The 26,916-nt window shown below is 43.2% G+C and overlaps 1 protein-coding gene across 4 annotated transcripts in view; it reads left to right on the top strand.

The window, feature by feature from the left end:
- Positions 1–1,208: 1,208 nt before the first annotated feature.
- Positions 1,209–26,916, top strand: part of ZCCHC2 (zinc finger CCHC-type containing 2) — a 43,936-nt gene continuing 18,228 nt past the window's right edge. For all 4 annotated transcript variants that reach the window (XM_065629673.1, XM_065629671.1, XM_065629672.1 and 1 more), the window contains exons 1-6: positions 1,209–2,262; positions 15,227–15,338; positions 18,329–18,405; positions 20,890–20,961; positions 25,440–25,552; positions 26,655–26,749. In XM_065629673.1, the coding sequence (XP_065485745.1) occupies positions 1,315–2,262; positions 15,227–15,338; positions 18,329–18,405; positions 20,890–20,961; positions 25,440–25,552; positions 26,655–26,749 (1,417 nt within the window). In that variant the 5' untranslated portion in view covers positions 1,209–1,314. The remainder of the gene's footprint in view (positions 2,263–15,226; positions 15,339–18,328; positions 18,406–20,889; positions 20,962–25,439; positions 25,553–26,654; positions 26,750–26,916) is intronic.

Below are 26,916 nucleotides of genomic sequence, written 5' to 3'. Positions count from 1 at the left end.
TGCTGCTTAATCTTGTAATTGTAGGCTTTTCGTCGCCATGGATCGCAACAGTTGGGAAAAGGGGGAATGAGAATGAAGCAAGCTTGCTGTTTCACAACAGACTATCCCTAAGCCATTTTGCCATACTTTGTTATATTCCTTGGATTTCCCTATCATCAGAATTCCTGGTAGAAAGCGATGATACTTTAACAGTAGTAATTGAAAGATATCTAACAATAGTAAAAGTTTCAATTGCATTATGAATGTAAAGGCCTGTAGCTGCTATGTTTCTTTAATTAGCATTATTCCACCGGTGCTGTGCAGCTTTAGGCCCGTCCTGCTAAAGCCTGGTCGTCAGCATACGGCCTTACATCAGGAAAATCTTTCAGCTGGGAGACAGGCAGGTTTGTCCCTCGGCAGGTCTCGGGTGAGGTGCCGAGCCGTTCCCTGCTGTGCGTGTAGCTCATCGGGCGCACGAGCGGCCGGGCCAGGGTCAGGCCGGCGCTACCGGCCCGTGCCCGCGCTCACCCCGCGCCGCCCCGGGAGAGCCGCTACGGCCCGGGGTCAAGCACAGCCGCTCCCCGCTCGGCGGGAGGCGAGAAACGGCCCCGGCCAGGAAAGCACCGGCGGCCTCGCCGCCGGGAGCCCGCGGCCGCTGCTGGCGGTAGGGTTCCTCTCGAGCGGTACTGAAACCTCGGCCGCAGAAAGGCAGCTGACGTACGGGCCGGGCTGCGGCGGAGGCAGCCTCCGCCTGTCGGGACCGGGACCGGGACCCGGGGCCGGGACCCCGCGCCGCGCTCCCCCTCCGCGCCCCAGGCGGGGCGGCTGCCGCAGGCGCACCGCTCCGCCCTGCCCAGGCTCTGGCGGCGCCGGGCGCCGCGCACGCTGCCGAGCGCGCTGACGTCGACGGCGCTGATAGGCGGAGAGGAGCGCCGGGCCCGCCCCCTCCCGGCCGTGTCCCCCTGCCCTGCCCCCCGCCGGCAGCTCGGCCTCACTCCGCGCCTGCCGGAGCCGCCAACGCCAACGGCCGCCTGCGGCTCTGCGCGCGCGAGGGCCGCCGGGCGCGCGCACGGGCGCCGGGGAAAGCGGGGGAGGGGGAGCGGGAGCCGCGCCGGGAGCCGCAGACGCCGCCGCGAGCGAGGCCCGCCCTTCCCCCACCCTCCCGCCCACTCCCCCCGCGCGCACACGCCGGGACCGTTGCCCCGCGCGCGCCTCTCCCGCGCCGGCAGGGCCGCGGCAGCATGAGCGGCTCCTCCTGACCGCCGCCCCCGGCCGCGCCGCGTCCCCCCCCGCCGCCGGGCCCCGTCGGATGCTGGCGTCTCCCCCGCGCCGAGGATGCTGAAGATGAAGCTGCCCCTGAAGCAGACGAGCCACAAGGCGGCGGCGGTGGAAGAGGTGACGGCAGCAGCAGCCGCGGGGCTGGGGCTGAAGGAGCCCGGCGGTGCCCTGGACTGTCACCTCCAGCTGCAGCAGGTGCCCCGGGCGCCGGCCCGCGGAGGCGCCGCCGCGGGGAGGGGGTGCGGGCTGGAGAGGCCGAGCCAGCTGCACGGCTTGGGGCCGGGGCCTGGGCCGGGGCCTGGGCCTGGCCCGCCGCCACCTCCCGCCGCGCTCACCGCTCCGGGCGGCGGCGGCGGGCCCGGCTCGGCGGCGGCCCGCATCGACAAGGAGACGGTGTACGAGTGGTTCGGGCTGGTGCTGGGCTCGGCGCAGCGGCTGGAGTTCATGGTGGGGCTGCTGGACCTGTGCAACCCGCTGGAGCTGCGGTTCCTGGGCTCCTGCCTGGAAGACCTGGCCCGCAAGGACTACCACTGCCTCCGCGACTCAGAGGCGAAGGCCAACGGGCTCAGCGACCCCGGGCAGCTCGGTGACTTCCGCGACCCTGCCGTGCGTTCCAAGCTCATCGTCTACCTGGCTCTGCTGGGCTCCGAGAACCGCGAGGCCGCCGGCCGCCTCCACCGCCTCCTGCCCCAGGTGGACTCCATCCTGCAGAGCTGCCCGGCGCGGCGGCCCCAAGCGGGCGCTGCCGAGGAGGAGGGGGCCGAGGAGGAGGACGTGGTGGTGGTGATGGACGGAGCGGGAGAAAACGGACAGGCCAGCCTGCCCGCCGCCCAGGGCCTGGGCTTCGGCGCGCAGGAGGAGCTGCTGCTTCTCTTCACCATGGCCTCGCTGCACCCGGCCTTTTCCTTCCACCAGCGGGTCACCCTGCGGGAGCACCTGGAGCGGCTGCGGAGGGCCTTATGCGGGGACCAGGAAGAGGAGGGCTTCGGCCGCCACCAAGCCCAGGTAACGCCGCGTCCTGGCCTCTCCCTGCTGCGCCATCTCGTCAGGCGGTTTCCTTCTCCTTTCTTCACCCCCTCCCGATTTTCTAGGAGCTGAGGGCAGCCACTTACCTTTCCCTGAAGCCCTCTACTGGGATGTGGCACCTCCCGTCTTGCCTCGGTGCTTGTCCTGTCTTCACCCCCTCCCTTGGCAGCGTAGGCCCAGGCCACCCCCACAGCTGCTGTAGAGTTTCTAGTACGAATTTCTTGTTGTGATGTGACAGTGCCTGACTATGACATAGTAGAATCCGTGAGGGAGGATTTCTCTTTCTAACCTGCCATGCTTTCTGGAGTGCTGCTCTTTGAATCCTGCCTCGCTGGAGCGCAGGGTGCAGGGTTACTGCCACAGCTTGACTGGCTGCCTCATGTGCTGTAGGCCGTTGAAGAAGTTGTACCATGCAGAAGTACAATCGACAGCTTGACTAAACTTGTAGAAAAATAATAATAACGCTAGATAGAAACCATATGGCCTAAGAGCGTGTTCTCTAGGGGCTTAAAACAATAGAATGTGTTGAAATAATTTTTCTGTGGAACCTGTTCCCTGCCCCTTCCCCTCCCCAAATGAGACTTAGGCTTGGATTTGGCAAGGATCAGGGCAGTAGTCAGGTTGCGGCTCTAAGGCTGGTTCTCTGAAAAGCCCCATTCGGTAAGGTGACTGAAGACATTTGGGAAGGGGTGTTAATCATTTTACTAAAGAAGTAAATTAAAATGTCACAACTGGAGCTTCTGTTAAGAGAAAAGCTGCTTTTCTGGATGGCTGTCAGGAAACGCAAAGCACATCTTGAAAGCAGATGTGCCACTTGTTGCTGGAAGGTGGCTGTCACTGAGAATGAAGACTTCCAATGAATGGCACTGAAGCGTTGTCCTGTGCAGCAGCTGTGTTTAAACTCAGGTTTTCCCCCATTGCCATTAATTGCTGCCCCCTTGACGAGTGCTGGCCTTAAAATCTGCCCCATATTTGTGTAACCAAGCCATCATGTTGGAGCTCTGCAGATTTTGGTCTATAGATGGCCTCTCATGCAAAGAAGAAGAAAAGGCTGGAAGATGGGTGTTTATAATGCTGTTCAACCGCACACACCAGGTTTTCATTGGGTACTTAAGAGAAAAGGTACCAAGCAGTTAGGGGTTGGGTTTTTTTGGTTTTGTTGCTAAGTTGACTTGCAGTGCTATCCAATTCAGCCACTCCTAGAAAACTGTTTTATAGCGCCTGCCATACGAAAGGAATGGCCCTTTTTCTGTTTGATAAAGACAGGATATGCTCTTGAGGAGTTCTTGGAGGAGACAGGGATGAATTTCTAAGCCTTCAAATACATTAAGTAAATGCTTGTATTGTTTTAAGGCCAAAGCACATTTGGCAGGTCATAAACTAGTGGGCTGATGTTATGGTACTGAAATCATAATGAATTTGTAGCATAAGTCCAAACAGTGTTTATTTTAGTTCATTGACCTGCATCAAGTCTAGCTCTATCCCAAAACGAGTCTTGGAAGTCCATCTTCAAGGGGAGAAGGTTGAGTTGCAGGAAGTGGTAAGACTGACACTGTTGTTGCTGGGTTTGAAGTGCTAATAACTAGAAACATACTTGCTGCCTGAAACTGGCACATCAGTAGCTGCTCTGTGTGTCCCACCAAATGCATTAGGAGATCAGGCTCTCATGAGCTACTGGGATTGAAGTCTGGTTTGTGGAGCATTCTGGCTCTGGTGTAAAAGCAGCCTTCCAAGTTGTGGTTTCGTTTACTCAGGAAACATGGACAGACCCAAATCAACTTGGCTGAACATGCACATCACATATTCCCTAGTCCACACAGAACTGAAACAGCATCCCTTCTGCAGGCTTTTTCTCCTTTCCCAATGGTTAAATTGTAAATACAGCAGAGCCTCTTCTGGGAAATAATGGCTGACAGGGAACAGAGGGATTGGTGGGTTTCTGCTGAGTATTTTCACTTCACGTTCGCAGGGACGGTGTGACCCTTGCAGATAAGACGCTGGAGGAAATGGAGTTAGTAGCACGCTTAAAGACTTCCCTGGCAGCATGCAGCTGTATGGTTAAATTTGACTTGATTTAAAATCCTGTCAGGTCTCCACAGGCTTTTTATCCTCCTTTAATCTCTGAAATTTAAGTGCCTTCAGGGCTCTGCATTTGTGAACTAAAACGGTTCGTAACGAGCTCTTTGAATTTTTCTACAGCTGGCCTCGGGTCAGCAGGGCTGGGCTGGCAGCTGGGTTATAACCCGCTCTGTGGCCACGTGTCCAGCAGCCGCGCAGCTCAGGCCGCTTCACCTCAGCGCCGCGGTGCTGGCGCTGCCCCCGGCCCGGCCGTGCCCCAGCCCGCCCGCTGGAAGTGCCCGGGGCAGCCGGGTCCTGTCACGGTTAGCAATGGCCGCGCCTGGGAGGGCTCGGACCTTCGCTTCCCCCGTTCAATAGGGACAGCCAGGTTCTGAGGGGGCTGAAGAACGAATAAAGGGGGACACCCCCAGCCCAGAGAGCACCGTAGCGGCCCGGCGGGAGCGGGTGACCTCTCGCTTTGTTTGCGGGCAGGACGGATCGATCATGGCGCCTCCCCATGAGGGCACAGCCCCTCTTCCTTTCCGCCCTTCCCCGCCGTGCCGGTGGGGGCGAAAGGGCCGGACCCCCGGCGAGCCGCTCCGCCAGACCCTTCCCCAGGCAGGGCCGCGGTGACTAATGTTCCCCGCTGCTTCCCGCCCCCATTCAAGATGGCGGCGACGGAGCCTGCGCTCCTGGTCACGTGCCCGCAGGGCGGTTTCCCCTCCGTCCCGCCGGGGGAGGGGAGGCGCCGCGCCCTCGGTTGCGTAACGGGAAGGGTCTCGGCCGTTCCGCACCGACCCTCCCGCCGCGCCCGGAGGTCGGAGTGGGCCCGCGCTCGCGGCCGCCCAATGGGAGGGCGGCGTGCCGGCGCGTGCCGCCCGCTGCTGCGGGCCTGGAGCGGCCCTCTGGCCCTGCCCCCCGGCCCTGCCCCCCGCCGCGGGCGCCGCCGGGCGTCGGTCCGAGGAGCTGTCCCTGCCCTGAACGCTGCGGAGCCCGCAGCCATTCGCCCGGCGGGCTTTGCAGAAACGCTTTGCCGCAAGCGGGGCCTGCCCCGAGAGGAGCTGTGGTGTGCCCGGTTTACAGAGAAGATAAACCACAAGAGAAGTTCTGTGCTGAGAGGCTGCTAGCTCAGCTCTAGGCTTCCCGTCCTTAACACTTCGGGGCTTTCTCAGCTCATGTCTTCGGAACAGTCTGAAGGTGGTAGGAGAGCTGTTGTTCACATGACCCGTGAAATAATACGTACCTGTGGCAAGCAACGGTGATGTGAGATGAAGCTACAGAGGTGATGGAGTTCAACCTGGAATTGAACCAGGTGGTCTATGTGTTATGTTTAGATTCTGAATTCCTTAGGGCAAGGACGGTTACTGCATGTGGCGTGTCTAACAAAATGGCTTGGTTCGAGGTGTCAGGGAGATTTAACATTTAGCTATACTGAGCAGCAGAATTTGAGAGGTTCTACAATATAAAGCAGTTTGTTTTTTCCCATCATTTGGATTATGTTTTCTGGATAGGATCTGTGCTGCCTGATAAGGTTGAGCTCACATTAAAGTTGTTTCTTGACAAAGGATTAACAGGATTGCTGCTCTTTTCAGTCCTCTGTTTGAAGGATCCTTTAAGAACTTAACACTTCTTGGTGATACACGTTAACAAATATAGCTGGAAATGGCCGATAAATTCAAAAGTTGTAGGAGATAGGACTGTTGGAGTGGGATGAGCAGAGGTAGGATTGCCATGTAATTGCATATACTTTTTCTCTATAAGAAAGTGTTCTGAAATACTTTTTTTCTCTTACTTAAGGTAGAAACACTTGATAATATTTGCAGATTTTTAAATGACCATGTAGTTTATAATAACACCTTTTGGAAGAAAAAAGTCATTGGTACATTTAGTGGTATAGAATATGAATTTTGAATCTAAAGTTGAAGAATAAATCAGCAGCATTCACATCTGTAGTCATAAAACAAGCACTGATGTGCAAAGAGTCTGCTAATATCACTGTATCTTGGTTTAAGTATCAGAACACACAGATTAATTCTTGTGTTGATTATAATTGTTTAATAAGTGCGTTAGTATCAAAGATGTTTGACTTTATTGCCTATCTTGCTCCATCACATCCAAGATATGAGATCAGAATGTTGAAACACTGAAGGAGGTCTGAGTATACGCTAGTATAATAAATGTGGCTTGCGTTAGACACTGAAGCATTTAATCAGGCATACTTGACAGTAATAGGTTCTATTGAAAGAAGCAGTCTCCTAGAGATAATGGTTTGCCGAATAGTATTCTAATTAGCTGGCTGGAGGATTCTTTATAGAAAATGTCTCTACTTATAAACAAAGGGAAAGTTTCTATTTACAGAGTATTTTTCTTAGTAGGCTTCTATTTATAGGATATTTTGTCTCCAAATTAAAAGAGTGCTTTATGATTGATCTTCAGTGACTTGCAGGAGAATAAGGTAGTAGAACTTAATTTTAGACTCTAAGAGCTCTGTGAAAACAAAAATAAAGGCAATCCCATTTTGAAGCTGCAGTGCACTCTTTTTGGTGTCATAGAGTTGAGCATAAGGGAAAGTGTGTCTTCAGAGTTTGGTTTAAATAACAGACAGGAAGATTAGAAAATGTCATTTACTCTTGGCACAGATCTTTTAAATGGTGGTATGCTCCAGGAAAATACTAATGTTTTACAGGTTTTGCATACTCAGATAAGTATTTTGGCTCCCTTAGTGAATCCAACACCTTTGTCTCTGAACAGGAGTTAACAATTTCCAGAAACATTACTGGAAATAATTTGGACAATAATTCATAACTAGATAAAATACAATGCCTAAAATGAAAGACCTCTGTCTAAATGTGCATGCTAATGCTCCAGGAAACTGTGGGGTACAAAATTTCACTGCTCTCAGTTGGTTTTAGTTGTTCAGCTCTAAATACAAGGTGTTAGGACAAGTTTGTAGCCTTGCCCAGTCCCTTTATGCCAGGCTTAATCAGCCTCTGTGCTGAGATTAATCAGTTTCTGTGCTAGTTTTTTCTCCAACATATTAGATGAGCACTGGGAGCGCTGAAAATATACCCACGGCTTCCTAATGCTTGCAGTTAGATTGCTGTTGTTAAGCTGTGGTCCGGTTTTCAGTGTTGCCCAATATTGACTATTTGTAGATAGCAGGATCTCACTGGGCTTGGAATACTGAGGACTCTGAGCGCTTTCTAAAAAGCTACAGGAAAGGATGCAGCCAGCAGCAGCAGGATGGCTGTATCTATGAAACCACTGAAGTCTGTAGGATTCTGGCTACCTAAGTCTCTCCTACCTCATTTACTTGTTAATATCAGTATCCAGTCACAGCTGCTGTAGGAAACACTACAGCTGATTCACCATTAACTGTAATTAATACTGAATGTCTACTTTTCCTCCCAGACTTGGTGAATTTCTGTCGTACCCTTCACATCTTAAGTGTGTATACTTCTAGAGACCGAAGCTCGCACAGGACAAGCTCAGAGGTTTGGCTGGAAACTGTGTTCTTGTCTTTCCTCAGCCTCTTAATCTTGTCCTTTTTGGGAAGAGGAAGTAAAAATACTTTTTATAGTGAAAGGAGATTTAATGCCTTGGGAAGTGTCTCAGGAGTGAGAAAACAACATGACAGAGATTTTCGGTTGTTCGGAACCTGCCATACCTGACAGAATACTTCTGAACTATGCTGTTTAGACCTTTTGAGTTCAAAAATTGGACAAAATGACGTGTTAACCTTTGCTGGTAGTTAAAAGTAGTAATGAAGGCATCATCTCTCTCAGTACTAATTGTACTTCAGGGAACCACTCCTAAGGGGCAAATGTTCTTCTAAATTTTTCTGTCACTCTAGGCCATTATGAGAATAATTTTTTGCATTCAGTCTGAACTAATACATTAAAGTAATCGCTTAATCACTCAAGATACAATTGTGACAATACTGAATTTGTACAAAGTTGGATGAGCAACCAGCTGGCAATGCAGTAAGATCTAAACTGTTGCATTGCTGGCTATAGCTTCAAGTTCTCTACTTTGTCATAGTCTGGCTAGGGTGGACTGTAATTGTGCTTTAAGTCTAGTTAAAAGCTCAGGTGCAGATGAGACTTAGAGAAAGAACATGCTGTGTTTCTCTAACAGCAAACACAAGGTGTGGTATTCCCCCAGCACTTTAAATCATTGCTGTAGCTGACACATCTGGTACTTCAAGTGTAGTTGCCAGAGGCCTTGATAGCTGGAGTTGTTCATGCTGTGTAAGAGGTTGGTATGCTCTTGTCTCAAAATCGTCATGATTTCACAGTGCTACAAGTTGGTCAATATGAGATTGCTGAAGCTGTCATATGATGTGCTTTTCCTCCCTGAATCAGCTGATGGTTTGTTTTTTTCACAAGGCTTCTGTATCCGTTGCAGTGTTTTGTTGCTGCCTCTTACAGGTGGGCTCTTAAAGTAGTTTCACTAAACAAATATGCCTAAAAGTACTCTTGGGCAACTGTGCGTTTTCTCTTTTTAGTCTTGCTTACTAGATGTGAGTTAATAGGGCAGTTGCAGGTTATCCATTTGAACCTTACGTTCAGCCAGCCAGGCTTTTATTTAGCATATTATGGGATTTTATGTCTGGTCACAGAACCACAAAATGGCTGAGGTTGGCTTGGACCTCTGGAGGTCATCTTGTCCACCCCTTCCCCGACCCCTGCTCAAGCCAGGCCACCTACAGCCGGTTGCCCAGGACCATGTCCAGGTTGGCTTTTGGGTGTCTCCATGGATGGAAACCCCACGGTCTCTCTGGGCAACTTGTGCCAGTGCTCGGTCACCCTCACAGTGAAAAAGTGTTTCCTGATGTTCAGAGGGAACCTCTTGTGTTTCAGTTTGTGCCCATTGCCTCTGGACCTGTCACTGGGCACCACCGAGAAGAGCCTGGCTCTGTCCTCTTTGCACCCTCCCTTCAGGTGTGTATATGTACAGATAGGTAGGTAGATTATTTTCTGCAAAGCTGCTTTTTAGCTGGTTAGGCCCCAGCTGGTGTTGTGCCTGTAGTTTTTCCTCCCCACGTGCAGGGCTTTGTGCTTCCCTTTGTTGAACTCCATGAAGTTCCTGTCAGCCCATTTCTCCAGCCTGTGATTCTATGTGGAATAAGCATTATTGTTCTGGAGGTTTATTTTGCACATGAAAAGGTAAGTTAACAAGGAAGTATTTAAGTTGTTTCTTGGCTGTGGCCAAAAGAGACATCATTTGGTAGTTCTTTGTGGTCTTAGATCTTGAGGTCAATTCTGTTCTTAGTCTGTAGGACAGCTCTCTGCATCTCAAATCAATTGGACAGTGACATTGTGTAGTTGAAAGCTTGCAAACTGAAGCGTAACTTAGCAGCGATGTCAGGTGGGCAGTTGTCTTCAGTTGTGGTCTTGCATTTGGCTAGCAGCTTATGCAAGACAGTAGTGGGTTTTTTGCATGGGAGACAACCTGTTGCATCAACAGTTGTCGGCGTTAAACAGATTTTGAAGCATTGCTGCCCTGTATGTTTGCATTTGTGAGCATCAAATGCATGCGCTGGATTTCCGTTTAAGATGGCATCAATGTTCTATCTATACATTCAAGTAACAGCAAGTAAGAGTGTGCCGATACAGTTGCACACAGGCTTCCTCTTTGTTGCTGTTGTCATCCAGAGGGTTCAGCAGCACACAAGTACACATGCAGTTTCAGCTGATTGTTGCTTCTTTAGAAGTGATGTTTAGCCTTTGTGCTAATGTAGCTACATAGGTATGTATCTGTGTATCATGGCTGTGAAGCAGGAAGGGTGGTAGCTTGTAAGGATTGTTCTAAGGAAATCATTGCTTTGGTCTTGTAACTGGCATCACATCTATTAATGATTATTCTGATATCACTCAAATTTCTCTAAGGTACAGATGCTGTAGTTGATAACTTGTGATCATGAGTTAGATCTTGATTCTTCCAAGGTGCCTTCTTTCATCTGTTTTTGTTTGCCAGTTCCCACTTGAACATGAATGAATGAGCTGTGCCAGTTTACGTCTGCACAGCCTGCAAGTCTAAGTAGTGGTGTCCCTAACAGCACATTTACTGAAGTCTTGCAGCAAAATAAGCTTTATATTTGGGCATGTAGAACTAATCAAGCAGGCCAGCTGCTCTAAGCAGGTTTCCCTTGTTAGCGCTCATCAGAGCTGATGCATGAATAGTTCTTTTATGAAAGTGCAGCGCAAATGTCAGAATACTTAACGTGCATCAATCACTTCCTCATGATGATTAGAAGCCTATCCAATAATGGATTTCATGACATATTGCCAAACCAATACCAGCATGACATTTTTTGATCAGCCATCTATGTTAATAGAAGGCAGAGTTTGGACGTCTGTCATGTGTATTTGAGAGATTTGCTCAGCTCACATACGTTAGTTATACAGAGCAACATCCTTCCGAGCAGGATGACTCCACACTTTAGGTATTTGGTGCTTGTCCTTACAGTCATGGGAAACATCTCAAGTAATAGGTGGGTTTTATTAATATGGTACTGGCTTTCAGCCATATGAGGAAAGATGTCTTAGATAAAAAAACTCTGGGGTAGATTGTGAGAGCAGACAATTTTTAGAGTGCTCTTATAGCAAATTTCACTTTCAAGGAGAAAAGTAGTTAATCCTCTGGCCTGTCACAAAGATCTGTGCGATTATTAAATTAATTATCTGGCAACTGGTTTGGGGCCACCCACATTTCTTGCTTCACTGTATTTTAATCATTAGCAGCAGAACTGTGAGCCGCAGTGAATCCTTGCATGCAAAAGCCTTACAGTAACAAAGGCTTATGTAAGAATTAACCTTACACTTGCATGTGCTGTGTGAATACATTTTATTAATGGACAGGAAATGACTAGCACAATTAGTGCTATACAGCGTGAACATCAACAGGAATTCCTTGGCAGCATACTAAGTTTTAAAAGACTTGTGCCTGTGGTGTGACTGGTACCAGGTAGCAGGCCGTGATGTCACTCTCACTGTTCATTTACCCTCCAGCCTGCCTTGACTTTCCACTTGCATGTTAGAGTTGTCTGCTCTGACAGTGCCACTTGTATTTTCTTTATGTGTGAGTGTTGGAGGTAGGACTGTAACAGTAACTAACACCCAATGAGAAGAGTTGTAATGCAGGGTCATATAGGAACTGGAGCTGGCACAGAAACAACCCTTGCAGGCTGTAAACTGTACGGCGAAGCTGTGACTGCCCTGGATTACCCTGCTGTCTACCTCCCGCATTCCACTGGGGATTGTGGAAGCTATAATTCATAGAATACATGCAGTACGTATTGCTGGTTTAACTTTCTAGGTGAAGAATTTTTCAAGTGAATAAATTTTGAACTGTTTTACAGTTATGATGGTTTATAAAATCATCAATGTCAGGACTTGTTTAAGTACAGGTTGGAACCATGTAAGTTTACAATTCAGAGGGAGCCTTCAAATGTGGATGTAGTTCACTTGATACAGAATGCTGCCATGGATAGAAAAGTAACCATTCTAGAATAATTCTCTGCAAAGATGTCTGAACACTGTTACAAAGATGATGTATATGCTGGGTGAGAAGCAGTTTTGTAGTGTTAAGAGGTGTGGCAGAAATACTTAATGCTTCTTCAACATGAGCTGAGCAGAATACATCTTTGAAGTAAATCTTATTTCCACACCTTTCTTCTAAAAACTACTAACAATTTCTTTGACTGCTCAACTAGCAATTATTTATTAGAATAGACTGTAATTTATTTTTTCCATTAATCAAAACAAATAGCCTGACTTTGAAGGCAAAAGAAGGTCTGACTTTAAGTTTGGTTTTAGATCCATTTGTGAATTTAAAAAATAAGTAATTGATTAGGTGGAAGTCTCAGCTTGTTCCTTCAAATGAGTGACGCACTGCTTTCAGCTCTTATGTTCATGATTTCAAAGGTGGAAAAAGACATCTTAGAAAAGTAAACCAACTTGAACAGTTTGAAAGTCTCTGTCAGAGTTAATACAGATGTCTGTTATCTTCTGCATGCAGTGTGAAAGAAAGATATCAAAGCTGCTTTTGGCAAAGCATGTGGCTGTAGCTTAAGGAAGACCTTACCTCTGCCAGAGAATTGACATTGATCTTCTCTAGAAATCTTGGTTCAGTTGTTTGATTTCATGTTAGGAAGACATTGACTCTCATACCAAAAAATGTACTAAACTTTTCAGGTAGTTCAGACAGAGGTAGTTAATCGTAGTAGTAGTGCTTTTTATGGACAGTCTTAAAGGAATCACAGTTTTAACAGGGTAACATTGATGCTCACATGCCAACAGTTTTGTGAATAATGCATGACCATGAGTTAACACTTAAAAAGTGAAGTATTTGGGTTTGGTTATGTCCACGGTTGTTATGAAATGTTTGACAAAACAGTGTCAGCGGGGGTTTTGAGGAGATCTGAAAGTGGCTCTCTCCAGAGCATGCTTGTGATTTTAATTTTTTTTTTTAATTAAACTAAACTTGGAAATTTGCTAAAGCCATTGAAATGCAATCTTGTTGATATACATCTATTTTCCTTTCTTGTTTCAAATCTGACATTGCACTAAGAATGTATTAGATGTTTGAAGCTTGAAGCACTGTTTTGATCAGTTAAGTTTGCTGAGATTGTTTGCTGAGTGACTAGGGATTGGTGTGAGTTTCATCTTGAGAAAATAAAGTATGCTCTATGTTTTAAGTCTGGTTGCTTTGAAACCTGAAATTACTGACACTCAGCATAGAACACAAAACACACCCTGATTTAGATGAAACAGCTTAAACGTTCAGTTCTTCAGACTGTGTAGTGCAGTCTAAAGGCACGTAGGTGTTCACTTGCTGGTTGTGTACTGCTGTTGATGTGACTGGTGAAAGTTAGATGAAGGGAGTCTTGCTGCCTTGATACTTACTGGGTCCTAAATGAGTCGAATGCATTGTGAGGAGTTGCCACTGTTTGTACCCATGCTATAGATGATGTAAAGGTGGTTTAGTAAGGTGAAGCAAGCTTTAGTTGGTACATCTGTCAAATCTGAAGTTCATTGAAGAATTCACAAACTGCAAGGGAATTCTGAGGTCTTTTGACACCTCTGTGCTTCCTCATGCTGATCTGTCTTTTGTGATGGTCTTGGTGTCCTCTGTACCAAACAAGGTAACTTGTTCTGTCTACTGGTTTGTCCCATCACGTTGCACAAGTCCTTCAGGAAAAAAAAAAAAATTCCTTCCCAAACCAAAACCAAACCAAACAAACAAAACCAACCCAAAACTTCATCTGTTCTGGCACTTATTTCCAGAATGTTATGCTTCCTGTACTTAAAAATAAGAGTACTGTCTGAAGATTTATATTTTTCCTCTGTCCATCTTCTATGAAGTTCTTTCAGTGGAGCAGTATTCTTCATCCTGAATAAGAGGAACAGACTTTAAACTTCGAATATATGTCTATTCCAAAAGTATCCATTTCTCCCAGGAATTTTTTCTTATAGAGCTACTAATAAGATAAATACTTATCTACCTTCTAGTTTTCATGCAGACCAGTTGCTAAATATTTGCAGTGCATTGAGTGTCCTCTATTTAACTTGCTTCTTTTGAAAGCTTTCCCAAGAAACCTACCCTCTGTTTTAGATTCCAGTGCTTACTAAAAACAGTATTTGATTGATTTGTGATGCTAAACAGCAAACCACCTTCTCTCCCCCTCTGCACTGCTGCCGCTACTATCGATATGGTATTTACATATCGATGGCATTTAGGTACTTGCTAAGCTCATATGTTACAGGACTTGTTACAAATAAATAGAGGTGCCTTACTTAAAATAGATTAATCCAGAAACTTGCTAGCAGCTTCTAGTACTCCCTATTTTTTGTGGATGTATCTTTATAAGCAGTGTCATTTCATTGAAACATGAAACATGAAATGACACTGATCAACTGGCAAAAGCATTTGCATCTAAAGTCACTGGACATTTTAAAACATTTCTGAATTTTATCTTGGTTGGTCGGTTTAGTTTTTTAACAAGACCTGGTCATTGAGGAATATGTAAATTGATATATCAATGTTTTATATTAATTTGGGAAAAATTTTTTAGGTTCTTGTATTTGAAGTCCACGGTCATCTAATACTTTTCTCTAGTTTATCATTGTTAGCCTAGTTCGTTCTTTCTTATGTATCTGTCTGTGTTATGTCTTGTATGATTTCCTGTTCTGTCTGTCCTTAGGCACTGTATTATAACAGTAGTAATTCTTGGCATATAATTTTGAAGTCTGCATGCAAATGTGGGGGGAGATGAGCTTTCAGTCTGTCCATTTCTCTATGGAAGAGGGGATTTGGGTGGCAAGTGATCGCATTCTGAATGTTTATTTAAGTAAGAGGTGCATGGATTTAGCTGTAAGGACCATATGTCCTGTTAGACTGTCCAAACAGTTACTCATGATTTCCTACATAGAAGAGGTGGCAGGCTGAAGATATACAGCATGCATAAAATTGAGATTATGTTTAGCGTATAGGGAGTAGACGACTTCATGCGTTAGTTATTGAAAGAATTCATAGAAACAGTAAATTAGCACTGAAGTTCTGAGCTAATGATCTTGAATTATCCAGCATGAGAGACCCTAAAGGCACATACTCTGTCACCCACCCTGTTCTGTTTTTAAAATAAGGTCAGTGAGACATTGGAGTTTATAGCTGACAGTTGAGAAACAGATAGATAAAAAAGAACAGAAATAGCTAATGGCTACCTTTTTTTACCACTGTCAAGAACTTCAGGTTTTTTTCCTGTAGAACACCAAATAATGAGGTGGTGGTGGTTGTTTTTTTAATTTCTGCTGCTTAGAGCAAGCTTTAATATACATTCTATTAAGACACTTCCTTTTTTTTTTTTTCCTTCTCAATTTAGAATGACTTTTCCCATGGTGACTGCATGTCAAGCAACGAGACCAGTTTATTAGAACGAACTACAGCAGCTCATGATGGACTACCAATGGCTTCCCATAGACCTCAGCGAGAAGGTATGTTGCCTGAGGTTTCTTTTGAGGATCAGTTTGAGGGGTTTTTTTGAACGCTAAACTCTGCCTGGAGTTGTAGAAATCTTGCATCTGTCTTGCTGTTCATCTGAATGAGAAACTGCAGTGACTTTAAGTGTAATATCTTCTCTGCTGCCTAACTGGTCTTTATTATAAACAAGTTGTCATGCTCGTTAGCTGCTAACTACTAGTAACTGTGTGCACAAAAACTGATTGCAGATGGGCTTCCTCCTGAGGAAAGAGGTGGGATTTGGGGGGAAAAAAGAAAATTTAATGCAATTGTATTAATGATGCTTAGACTTTTTGAAGCAAAACTAAACTTGAAGATACTGTGAAACAGTGGATAGCTTTTGCTACTTGATTCAGTTGTGTGTGATTAGTCTTAAAAAATAAAAACACATTAGGAGATTTTATAGAAGGTGGTAGTTTGGAGGAGTGAGAGGCTTTCCACTGAAGTGTCTTTTGGCTCTATTGGGGAGAACAAGAACAAGGCTTCAGACTGTAAACAGAACTCTTCTGTGCAATTGCCAGTAGTTTCTTCTCTTTGAAGAAATGAGCATTATTGAAAACATATTTATTCTTACCCTTTATTCTCTGACAAGATTAGCAAATCTCAAAATTAGTCTACACTATCCTGCAGATAGTGAAGAGCTGGCAATTTGGAAAAACTATTGCTATCCTTTTGTCCTCATAAATGTCCTTTTGTCTCTACTGTGAAGATTTAATTACACTTTGAAGGCAGGCAATTTGAGTATTTTAATTCCTTGCAGAAAAACAGAGAAAGATTATGGCAGATAACAGACAACAAACCTGTTTCAAATCCTTTTAGAGTTCAAAGTGTTCATATTCACAAATTAGAAACACAAAGGGAGGCTCTCTTTAACAATGTTCTTGAATTAAATACCAGAAACACAGAAAAGTGGAATAGTTGAATCTAGTGAAGAGCTTAAATATTTCTTGGCATTTGTGTTATCATAGTTAGAAACTACAGTGAAGGATCAGAATAATACTACGTTTTGTAATAAAACTTCTTTATACTTGAGGACAAATATATTTAGCATTGAGAACATTAAATAGTTTAAACACAATCTCATTAGAAAAGAAGCTTGTCTCTGAATGCTAATAGTGTTAGTTTCCATAGTTATGTATGCTAAATATGTGCATGTAGTGAAACGCAATTTAAATCACTATTCCCTGTTCTAGTCATGGGAATCAACTTTTAATTAACTTCTGAATAGCAACTCAGCTAATGGTATATCAGTTTTAACGCTGGCCATTACAAAACTTTACTGCACCAAAACTCATGTTATACCATAGTCCTTTTTCTAACAGTGCTTGTATCTCTACCAGACAGGTAAAAAGGTCACTAAACGTTTGTCTTTTCATGGCGTATGGATGTATGTTATTGTCTGGCATCCTTATCACAGATTTCTTTGCTTGTAATAATTAATCTTCATTAACTGATCATCTAGCGCTCTCGCTCTCAAGTAGAGGGTTACAGCCAGCATACACCCTCACACTCAGTATTTGTCAGTCTTTCTACTAAAAGAATTGAAAGCTGTAACACTATCACTAGGCTTATATGCTGGCTTTTTGTTCCTTTAAGGAAATTGCTAATACTTAGTTCTCTTAGAACTGACATGTTTGATGGGCATAGTACTTGAACTGTAGTTTTAACAAAATTCATTAAAGATGTTTAAGTTAGATGAAGTGGTTGTTAGCTAATCTCCAAGAATAAGATTTGTAACATACACTTGTAGGAGGTTGATTTTTTTTTTTTTTTTTTTTTTTTTTTTAGTATCCCATGTGAACATGCAGTTAGAAATTGAAAGGGAAACATTAACTGGTAGCACCACCTCCCTTCCACACCCCGCCCCCCCCCCAAAAAAAAAAAAAAAGAAAAAGTTCACAGGCATTGAAAGGAAGCTGGTTGTGGGGCTGGTTGGTGTGATGGCTGGTGAAACTTTTTAAAACAAATTTTTTTACATGTAAGGTTGTGTTCATGCTTGTAAAGGAATAAAATTATGTTGAATCCTTAGGCCAGCATAGCAGGAAAAGTGAAAAGCCCATTTCAGCTATTTGAGGATTTTTATATAGAGCAGGGGTGTCAAACTCGTTTTCGATGAGGGCCGCATCAGCCTTGCGGTTGCCTTCAAAGGGCCGAATGTGATTTTAGGACTGTACAAATGTAGGAGTAGTTACATTTATACAGTCCTAAAATCACATTCGGCCCTTTGAAGGCAACCATGAAGCTGATGCGACTGCCGGTGAAAATGAGTTTGACACCCTGTTATAGAGTGTTACCTGAAAAATGCTATGTGCCCTCAAGAAAACCTCCAGACCCTGAAGGCCATATGGTGCTGCTGCTTACCAAGTCACAGCCAGAACTTGCCTATCCCTGAATACAGTAGACTATGGGAAAAGGAATGTTAAAGCAGCAAGGACTTTAAAGTACCTTTCTTCCTTTTCAGTTCGATCTAATGATACTCTTTACAATATGATTGTAGTAGCCTCTGCTTCTTCTCTTAATTTTCTCTTTGCTAACACTCATTTCTGTCCCCTTCAGGCCTTTCCCAAGTGTTTGCTTCCACCAAAGTGCCTTTCAGAAGTGTGGTTCTTCTGCCTTAGTTTGCTCTCATTACTACTTGATGTTTCAGAAATGTGGATGTGGAAGGCACTGTCACTGGCTTTTATATTGTTGGATTTAAGTGAGTTTCAGTCTAAATAAGATTTTGAGTAATGCACAGATTCCCATCATCTGCAATGAAGGGATTGTTGTCAGGCCAGAGAAATACTTTATATGAGAACAAGGCTCCACCTGCCCCCTGCAGTTTGTTATAGTAAAATAGCATCTGAGAAAGAGTGTGGTTGTGTGGATCACTAAGTAGAATACAGTGATTCTCAGAGTGGCTAGGTAAGTAGATATGTTTTCAAACGGTAATTTTGGCATGTACAATAAGGTGTTTTTCTTTCAGCTGTACACATTGAGAAGATAACCTTGAAAGGAGTACCAAGAAAAAGGGCTGACAAACATTTGGAGTACACGTTCAAAGTAAGTGAATAACCTCGAGAATATTGAAGTAATTGTCTTCATGGTACCTGTATACCGTAGATATATACAGCTTGTTTCAAATGCCTCCTCGAAAGGCAATTTTGCATTACATTAGGGCCATCAGAGATTCCTGGAATTATCCTATAATTCTCTTGGATTCTGTGTACAGATCAGGTGTTTTGTGTAATTGTGGGCATAAGGTGATAAGGTGTAAAACACCAGCAATAGCCAGGTCTGTGACATCACTTCAGGAAACCTGGCTTTTGCTAATTTGGGGTAAGCATCACAAAGAATTCTAAAACTAGTTGATTGTTTGCTCGAGTGGCATAGGAGTGCAGTTCTTGTGTCTGCAGTTATATATTGCTTGGAATTATGTGGTCATCTTAAATCTCTTTCATGAGTGTTTACCATGAGAGGATGGGTCCTGTGTTTTTTGACAAAACTTAGGGTTGGTTAGTTAATTTGTTTTGCGGTTTGTTTGTTTAAGGTGAATGCAAACAACCTAAAAATGTCAACAAACTCAAAGACCTACCTAGTACAGTCTTCATATATTGTAATATCCAGAGGCAACATGTAAAACAATTATGTCAGTGAATTTTAAAACAAAACTGAAACTCTGCTTCTTACTACTTTGGAAAGGAAGCTTTTGGTATTGGGTTCTGGTATTAAAGGTTATATGTGTTTAGGAATAGCTGCTAAGACTGTTGGTGGTGATGTTCTAATTGAATCAAAGTAGTAATTTTCTTAGCAAGGACTGACTGACATTATGAGTCATTTGGCCAATAGATGTGAGTTTGGTAGTATACCAGATTTGAACATAAAGTTTGGCTTTTTTCTCCGAACAAAAGAATGTTTTAGATCAAATATTTTAACTGGCCATTTGACATTGGTCATAGGAGCTCTTTGAAGAGGCAAACTTTAAAAAATGCCATTTTTAGCTGAAAACTGATGTGTTGATCCCAAAGGCCGATATTGCATTCTTTAAATGGATTTGAATTATAGAGTTTTCTATTTCTGGTATTAGAAGAAGCTTAAAATTAAATTGACATATATACTACTTCTGGTTTTGAAGGAAAGTAGTGTCAACAGATACCTTGTTGATCATGTCTGAAGGTGAAACTTGCAAAAAGTTCTGCACTCTTCTTTTGCTGAGGACAGTAATGTGGAATTTAGCCTTCAAAATCTTAAAGGTTAACTTGCCCAAGTATTTCAATCTTGTCATAGCTCTTTTGTCCAAATAGTCTACGAACTGAGTACTAGTAAAACACAATAGTAGATAGGAAAGCTTTCTACAGAATGCCCATATAGATTATTAATTTTTAAAGTCAGTCACAAAACTTATTTTGAAAATTCAGCACATAGATGGATTTGACAGTGTTTTTGAATGTCTTTGTTAAAAGGATAATGTGGAGATATTCTGGGAAGTATTTGAGTAAGCTTGAAACTCCTCCACCTCAGTTCTTTTAGGAAAGAGTTTCTTCTCCTCATCTGTGCAGGTATATACTCTGCGCCTCACTGCAGATCATTTTGTGCTTGCCCAGATTCTGCTTTTTAAGGTTATAGCAGCAATTACAGTCATGGCTTCCCAACTGAGGTCACCAAAAGTAGTTGGCGTTTCTGGGACTAGGCTGAAGGCAGTTGGTATTTGACATTATCCTATCAACTTTTGGGAGTGAATGAATGTTTGTAATTGCCATGTCCGCTCCCATTACTCAGAATCTTCCCATGCATGTAATAGGAATCTTAAGCCCAGAAGTGTGCTTAGAGCCAGGCAGCACTCATGTAACCAAGCTTACTTCTTTTTTTTCTCAAAATATACATGTGAAGGTGCTGGTTTACTACTTGCATGTTGTGTCAGAACAATAAGGTACTGAAATTTTATACAACCATGTACCAAAATGCTGCCTGATTCTTGAGTAACTTCTTTATTAAGTTGCAGTACTTCTTATGAATTGTACCCTACAACAGCTTCTGTATGACCATGTAAGGTTCAAGCCTAAGGCAGATAAAATTATTTTATAGGCAAAGTAAACAAGGAGAGATTTTTTTTTGCTTTTTTTGTTTTTGATTCATGATAATGGCAGCAAGAGCTCAATCCAGCCTATCTGACCTACAGTCCTTTTCTCTGGTACCTGTTTTTTGCCGTTAATGATGTCTATTTGATACACGTCCTGTAATTAAGAAGCCTTCTACCTGCCTTCTTTCTGAGTCAATAAGTCAGTAGTCTTCAGGGACTTTGTTGCATTTATCTGAAGTTGTTAAAACTTTCTTTAGCTACAAATAACAAGAAGGTGATGTTAAAATGTGCACTGAAAATTAGCATCTTTGAAAAAGTACACCATTATTTCTGTTTTGCCTGGTATTTATTTATCTCTGTGTACTCTTGTACTGAAATGGTCAGATTTATGGAAATGTTAAGATCACCTAACTGATATGATATTTGGAAAAAGAAACTTTTCTCATTCTCTTTCCTTTCCTTACTAGGTAACCTGGTCTGATCTTTCAGTAACATGTGTAACAAAAACACACCAGGAGCTTCAGGAATTCCTCCTAAAAGTATGTACTGAAGTATAAAAGTAGTGTTTACACATCAGGTTTATAACTTCAGAAGTAGTCTAAGAGAGCTGTGATTTCTGGGATGTAATCAGAGAAACAAAAGTATGCTACCAGATTTTTGTACTTCACAATTGTATTAACCATTTAAATCACATATATTGTGGCGGAGCAGCTTGGCAGGTGAAGAAGCTCAACAGAATGTTTGGGAAGTTTCCCAGGAGGAGATCATTGGTTTCGTCTGAAATTGCTCTTACAGTTTCAACTGAACTACTATAGAACTATAAGATGAGTTTTTAGTATTCCCCACAGAGTTAGCATATGGGTAAAAGCACTGCTCATTTGCTTATTGGTGTCCCCGTTAGAATGACTTTAACAGTATAATTTGTCATTTTTAATTAATAAGGCAGAGCCAGGAGCATAATAGTTTTTAATTTTACTGTTGTATTCTTCAGTAGAACAAAGGCAGGCATATTTACTGTTGCAAGGAGTTAAACTTGAGAGTTGAGTTGAACTAGCAACTATTTCGGCGTGCAGTTAAAAACGTCAAAGTTTTCTAGGTTGCTCTCTCCTCTGCCCGAAGCAGGGAAAGCATTTGTGTGCGGAAACCACAGGTAGACCCCATGAGCGCGATGACCTCAAACTGTTTCATTGCCAGTGTCTAATATTTTGAGTTCCACTTGTTCTAAGAAATTCTATATTTAAACTCCTCACAGCTCAGGTCACTAATGAAAGATCTCTTTTGGGCATGTTTTAATAGCATCTGGTGTTCTTAACTGCCATGTTAATTGCAAGTGTAAAGCCAGTTACTGTACAAAGGTGGTTGTCTTTTTCACCGTTTCAGTTATCCACATTATGTTTTCTAGTGTTGTGGAAATGAAGCAGTGAATATTCACTGCTGCTTTGAACCAGTTGGAATATATAGTTCCAAGAGTGACCAGGGCTTGATTTGTGAGGATTTGAATTATGGGTGGCATGTCTGGTTGCAGATGAGGTGTCCCACAACGCAGGGTACATGCCTCCACTCCTGAAGAGAACCTTAAAAACAGGACTGTCATATGAGATCCTGTGCAGTTCTGGGATGAGTGTTCAACTGCATGCCTCCTGTTCTCCTACCTGGCAAGTAAAGAGAAACACCAGTTTCCGAAATGGACTCTCTAGTACCTACTTGCCGTCAGGAGGGGTAGGAGGAGGAGCCAGGCTTGCTATGCTATGCTACATCCTCTTTTCAGGTAGTTGTAGACAGCAATCAGGTCTCCCCTCAGCCTGCTTTTCTCCAGGCTAAACAGCCCCAGCTCACTGAGGTGCTCATCAGACTTGTGCTCCAGACCCTTCACCAGCTTTGTCACCCTCCTCTGAACTCTCTCCAGCACCTCAGTGTCTTTCTTATGGTGAGGGGCCCAAAACTGAACACATTATTCAAGTTGTGGCCTCATCAGTGCCAAGTACAGTGGCACAATCACTTCTCTAGTCCTGCTGGCCACACTGTTCCTGACACAAGCCAGGATGCTGTTGGCCTTTTTGGCCACCTGGGCACACTGATGGCTCATGTTCAGCCGGCTGTCGATTAACACCCCCAGATCCCTCTCTGCCAGGCAGCTTTCCAGCCACTCTTCCCCAAGCCTGCAGCACTGCTTGGGGTTGTTGTGACCCAAGTGCAGGACCTGGCACTTGGCCGTGTTAAACCTCATACAACTGGCCTCAGCCCAATGATCCAGCCGGTCCAGATCCCTCTGTAAAGCCTTCCTACCCTCCAGTAGATCAACACTGCCACCCAACTTGGCGTCATCTGCAAACTTACTGAGAGCGCACTTGTTCCCCTTGTCCCAAGCATTGATAAAGAGATTAAACAGAACTGGCCCCAGTGCTGAGCCCTGGGGAACACCACTCGTGACTGGCCACCAACTGGGTTTGGCCCCGTTCCCCACAACTCTTTGGACCCAGCCATCTAGCCAGTTCTTTATCCATTGCAGAGTTCACCCATCCAGACCATGAGCTGCAGCTTCCCCAGGAGAATGCTGTTGGTTATGGTGTCAAAGGCTTTACTGAAGGCTAAATACACAACATCCACAGCCTTTCCCTCATCCGCTAAGCGGGTCACCTTGTCATAGAAGGAGATCAGGTTGATCAGGCAGGACCTGCCTTTCATAAACCCATGTTGACTGGGCCCGATCACCTGGTTGTCCTGTATGTCCCGCATGATGGCACTCAAGATGAGCTGCTCCACAACCTTCCCTGGCACTGAGGTCAGACTGACAGGTCTGTAGTTCCCCGGAACCTCCTTCCAGGCCTACTTGTAGATGGGCGTCACATTTGCCAACTTCCAGTCAACTGGGACCTCCCCAGTTCACCAGGACTGCTGATAAATGATGGAAATTGGCTTGTTGAGCACCTCCACCAGCTCCCTCAGAACCCTTGAATGGATCCCATCTGGCCCCATAGACTTGTGTGTGTCTAAGTGGTGTAGCAGGTGGTGTAGAAGTTGGCAGGACAAGAAGAAGACAACCACAGGCTGCTACAAGTTTGCTGAGTTCTGTGGAGAATGTTCACAGCTGAAAAATATATTTGGTTTGTGTTAGTGTGATAGGCATAAGTAGAGAAGAAAGACAGAATCATTAAACAAAGTAGGGTAAAACTTATACCTCGCTTTAAAAAGCCCTTGGCTTTTTGTTATTTCCAGTCTGCATGGCATTGTTTCCTAGGCAATTTCCTAGGGACAGAAAAGAATGATCAAAATACTTGATAGGTTATTGTAAGGTTGTGGGTGATTGGAGTAAGATAGCTGTAAAAATTGTTTCAGAATTGAAGCATCATTGGGAAAAACTAAGGTAGCAAATGGGATAACTTGGATGCTTTATATTTAAAGAGCACTTTCTCTTAGGTGATAAGCATAAAAAGTTCTTTGCATGTAGGAAATTACCACATATGTGGAAGAAGTAACAAGCTTGTAGTGAACAGGGCTATCTCATTACCTGAAGTGAAGATAGTAAGAACCTAATCTTGGGTCGGTATAGTTCTGAATCTTTAACTACAGAAGGAATTGATTTCCTTTTAATTAAAATTTTTTTTAAAAAATGTTGTGGCTGTTTCTGGAGACAAATTTAAATACAAAACACTGGGACACGAGGTTTGCTCATCCCTGTGCTTCTGCAGTAGCTTTTTGGTACCATTTGGTTGGTAATGACTAATTCTTTAGTCAGAGTTCCTCAGTAGCACATATTAAAGCCGAAGGGGTCAGTTAAGAAAAGCTGCTCGCAGCACTCCTTTGTGGTTCTGTATTTAATACACTTCAGGTGCTACAGCACTGTACTAATCTAAGACTATCAGCACCTCGCTGTCTGGATTCCGGAAGTTCCTTTTATGTATGTTATCAAGCAATTATCTGCATTGGACATAGTGTCTCTCTATTAGTAGCACTTCATTCAGTGAAATAATTACTTTGTGCTTTGCTGTTGTACCACTAGCAGAATGTATAATCCAGCTGGCACTCTGTGTTGGGTGTATTCCAGATATGCAAGAGGAGGATGCTTCTCTAGTGTAAATTACTGAGTGTGGTTAATCATAACTGATGGCAGATGTTAATCAGATTAGCAATAGCTTTTAACTTTAGGAAATAAAGTGTTTTTACTATGGCAGTTTACTTTTAATTGCCCCCAAATTAAAAGAGTTGGGGGGTTTTGTGGTTTGGTTTTGTAGTTTTGTTCATTTGGTTTTGTGTGGGGTTTTTAAAATTATTATTATTAACAAATTTTATCAACTTTCATGTACTTAAGTACATTATTTTGGAAGTGGTAAATGTGAAAAATCTTTGTTCTATGGAATGGTTTTCATTTAAAGTAGACATGGTCTTTAGTAGCAAGAACTTTGCCTTCTGAGCTAGAACGTTAGAAGACCTGTTTTTGTAATGCTGGCATTGGAAACAGTTATGAATTTTCATAAGAAATTTCAGCATTAATAGTAACCAGAGAAGGACTTGCTATTGATTAATTTCAATTAATTGCCCACTGCAGTCTACTGTATTATATAACTTCAACAGTCTCCTTTCTACTCTTGTTTCTGTAACCTAATTTAATCTAGCTAAGTGATGATAGTGAGTACAGTGCATTCAGTCCTCCCTGGTAATTTTTTGTGTTACTTTTAGACTTACTCTCTGAGTGTGAAAGATTTAAAGAAATAAATCAAAAAAGGCTGTAAATTACTCTGGAAAAGAACATAGTATGGATAAATTTCTGAATGTCGTTCTTTCAAATAGAGCTTTAAAGCTGCTTACCTCTGGATTTGATGTGAGGCTTTACGGCAAAGTGTTTCTCTAGCAGAACTAAATTATGGTGATTTGTTGTACCTTTAGTCTGTAAATTACCTTACTTAAACTGGAACAACAGAGTTTCTTGTTGATACCAAAAGGTATAAAGACTGATGGTGAACAAATATAGTCTTTAAAATGTCAACTATTCATTTTTTAACTTTAACCTTTTTCTCAGCTCCCAAAGGAACTGTCTTCTGAAGCGTTTGACAAGACTATTTTAAGAGCACTAAATCAGGGTTTTCAGAAGAGGGAAGAACGAAGGCATGCTGATCTTGAGCCCATAATCAGGTAAATATTTTAGCAAATAAAAACTAGATCACGTTTAGGGACAGCGGAAATTCTGCTGTCTAAACACAATTTCTGAAGAAAATGGGAAGGCAATGATGAAATAGATACCCTTAACTTTTTTTTTTTCCTTTAAATTGAGGCTCTTATTAGACTTTGATGGATTACTTATTTAGAAGTAATCATACAATTATGAAAATAGTTTTCCTGAGCAACATTACATGGCAATGATTGATACTTCAGCAAGGGTCTTGCCTCCATTATACAAGGATATATTTAGAAGTATTAGAAACAGTAACTCAAAGCACCTGTGTTCTAATTTTATGACAGAAAAGAATGAAAGAGCAGAATTTGGAAAAGAATAAACAGTAATAGTGAAGCATGTATGTAAAATTAAATGTAGCTCACACATTTGTAAGAAAATGGCCCATACCTCATAACGTTCTATCTAGCAGTGAGGGTGCTTGCTGGGGTGTGGGACTCGTTGGTCAAACCTGTAACTCAGAACAGCAATATGAATTTGCGGGAGCCTCCCTGTTCTGTTTGTTTGTTACAGATACCTTGTTATGTTTATTCTTTCCTGTCCAGGTTTTTCAACTTTCTTCAAAACAAATTATTCATCAAGTTAGACAGTGTCTCTTGAGTTAGGGTACTTGACGCTCAAATACCAACATTATAGGTGAATTCAACTTTGTATTTAACCAAATAAGCATATGTAAGGAACAGGCATGTTGTTTTGGGAAATTAAATGTTAAAATATAAAGTGCAGTGCTTTTTTGACTGAGTCCGAACTCTTCTTTGATAAAATGTCATAGGTGTGTAAAACGTTTGAATTGGGATGGCCCAAAAGCATATACCTTTCACATTAAAAAAAAATTCATCGTACCAATTTCTTGTATTGGCTGTACTCTGACCTTACACTAGAACTGAACAACAAAGCTCCGAAGTAGCATTTAACATTTTTTTATGCTGAACATGCAAGTTCAAGTGTTTGGACTTCTTTTATTAAGAGCCTATTTTGCTCTTAAATGGTACTGTAGTAAGTGTTTGTGTTCTTCCTATGGAATATTACTTGCAGTTTAACCATCTCTCATTTAACTTGCAGGCAGCTATTTTCAAATACATCGCAAGCTTTTCTGCAGAATCAGAGAGTATACAACTTCTTCCAATCAATTTCATCAGAATCTTTGCACACTCACAGTAAGAAATATCCTAGTACTGTTTTATATATCAAAAAGTCTATAAAAAGCTATTCTTCCTGTCATGACTAATTTTTTTTCGTAATTATGTGGTCTTGTTACATTGTATTCCACTGGTCCTATTTGATCTCTGTGCCAATGAATAGCCACTTCAGCTCATGCTTTGGA

This window comes from Caloenas nicobarica, chromosome 2, assembly GCF_036013445.1.
Source record: "Caloenas nicobarica isolate bCalNic1 chromosome 2, bCalNic1.hap1, whole genome shotgun sequence".
NCBI lineage: Eukaryota > Metazoa > Chordata > Aves > Columbiformes > Columbidae > Caloenas > Caloenas nicobarica.
This window is presented reverse-complemented; position numbering and strand designations above follow the sequence as displayed.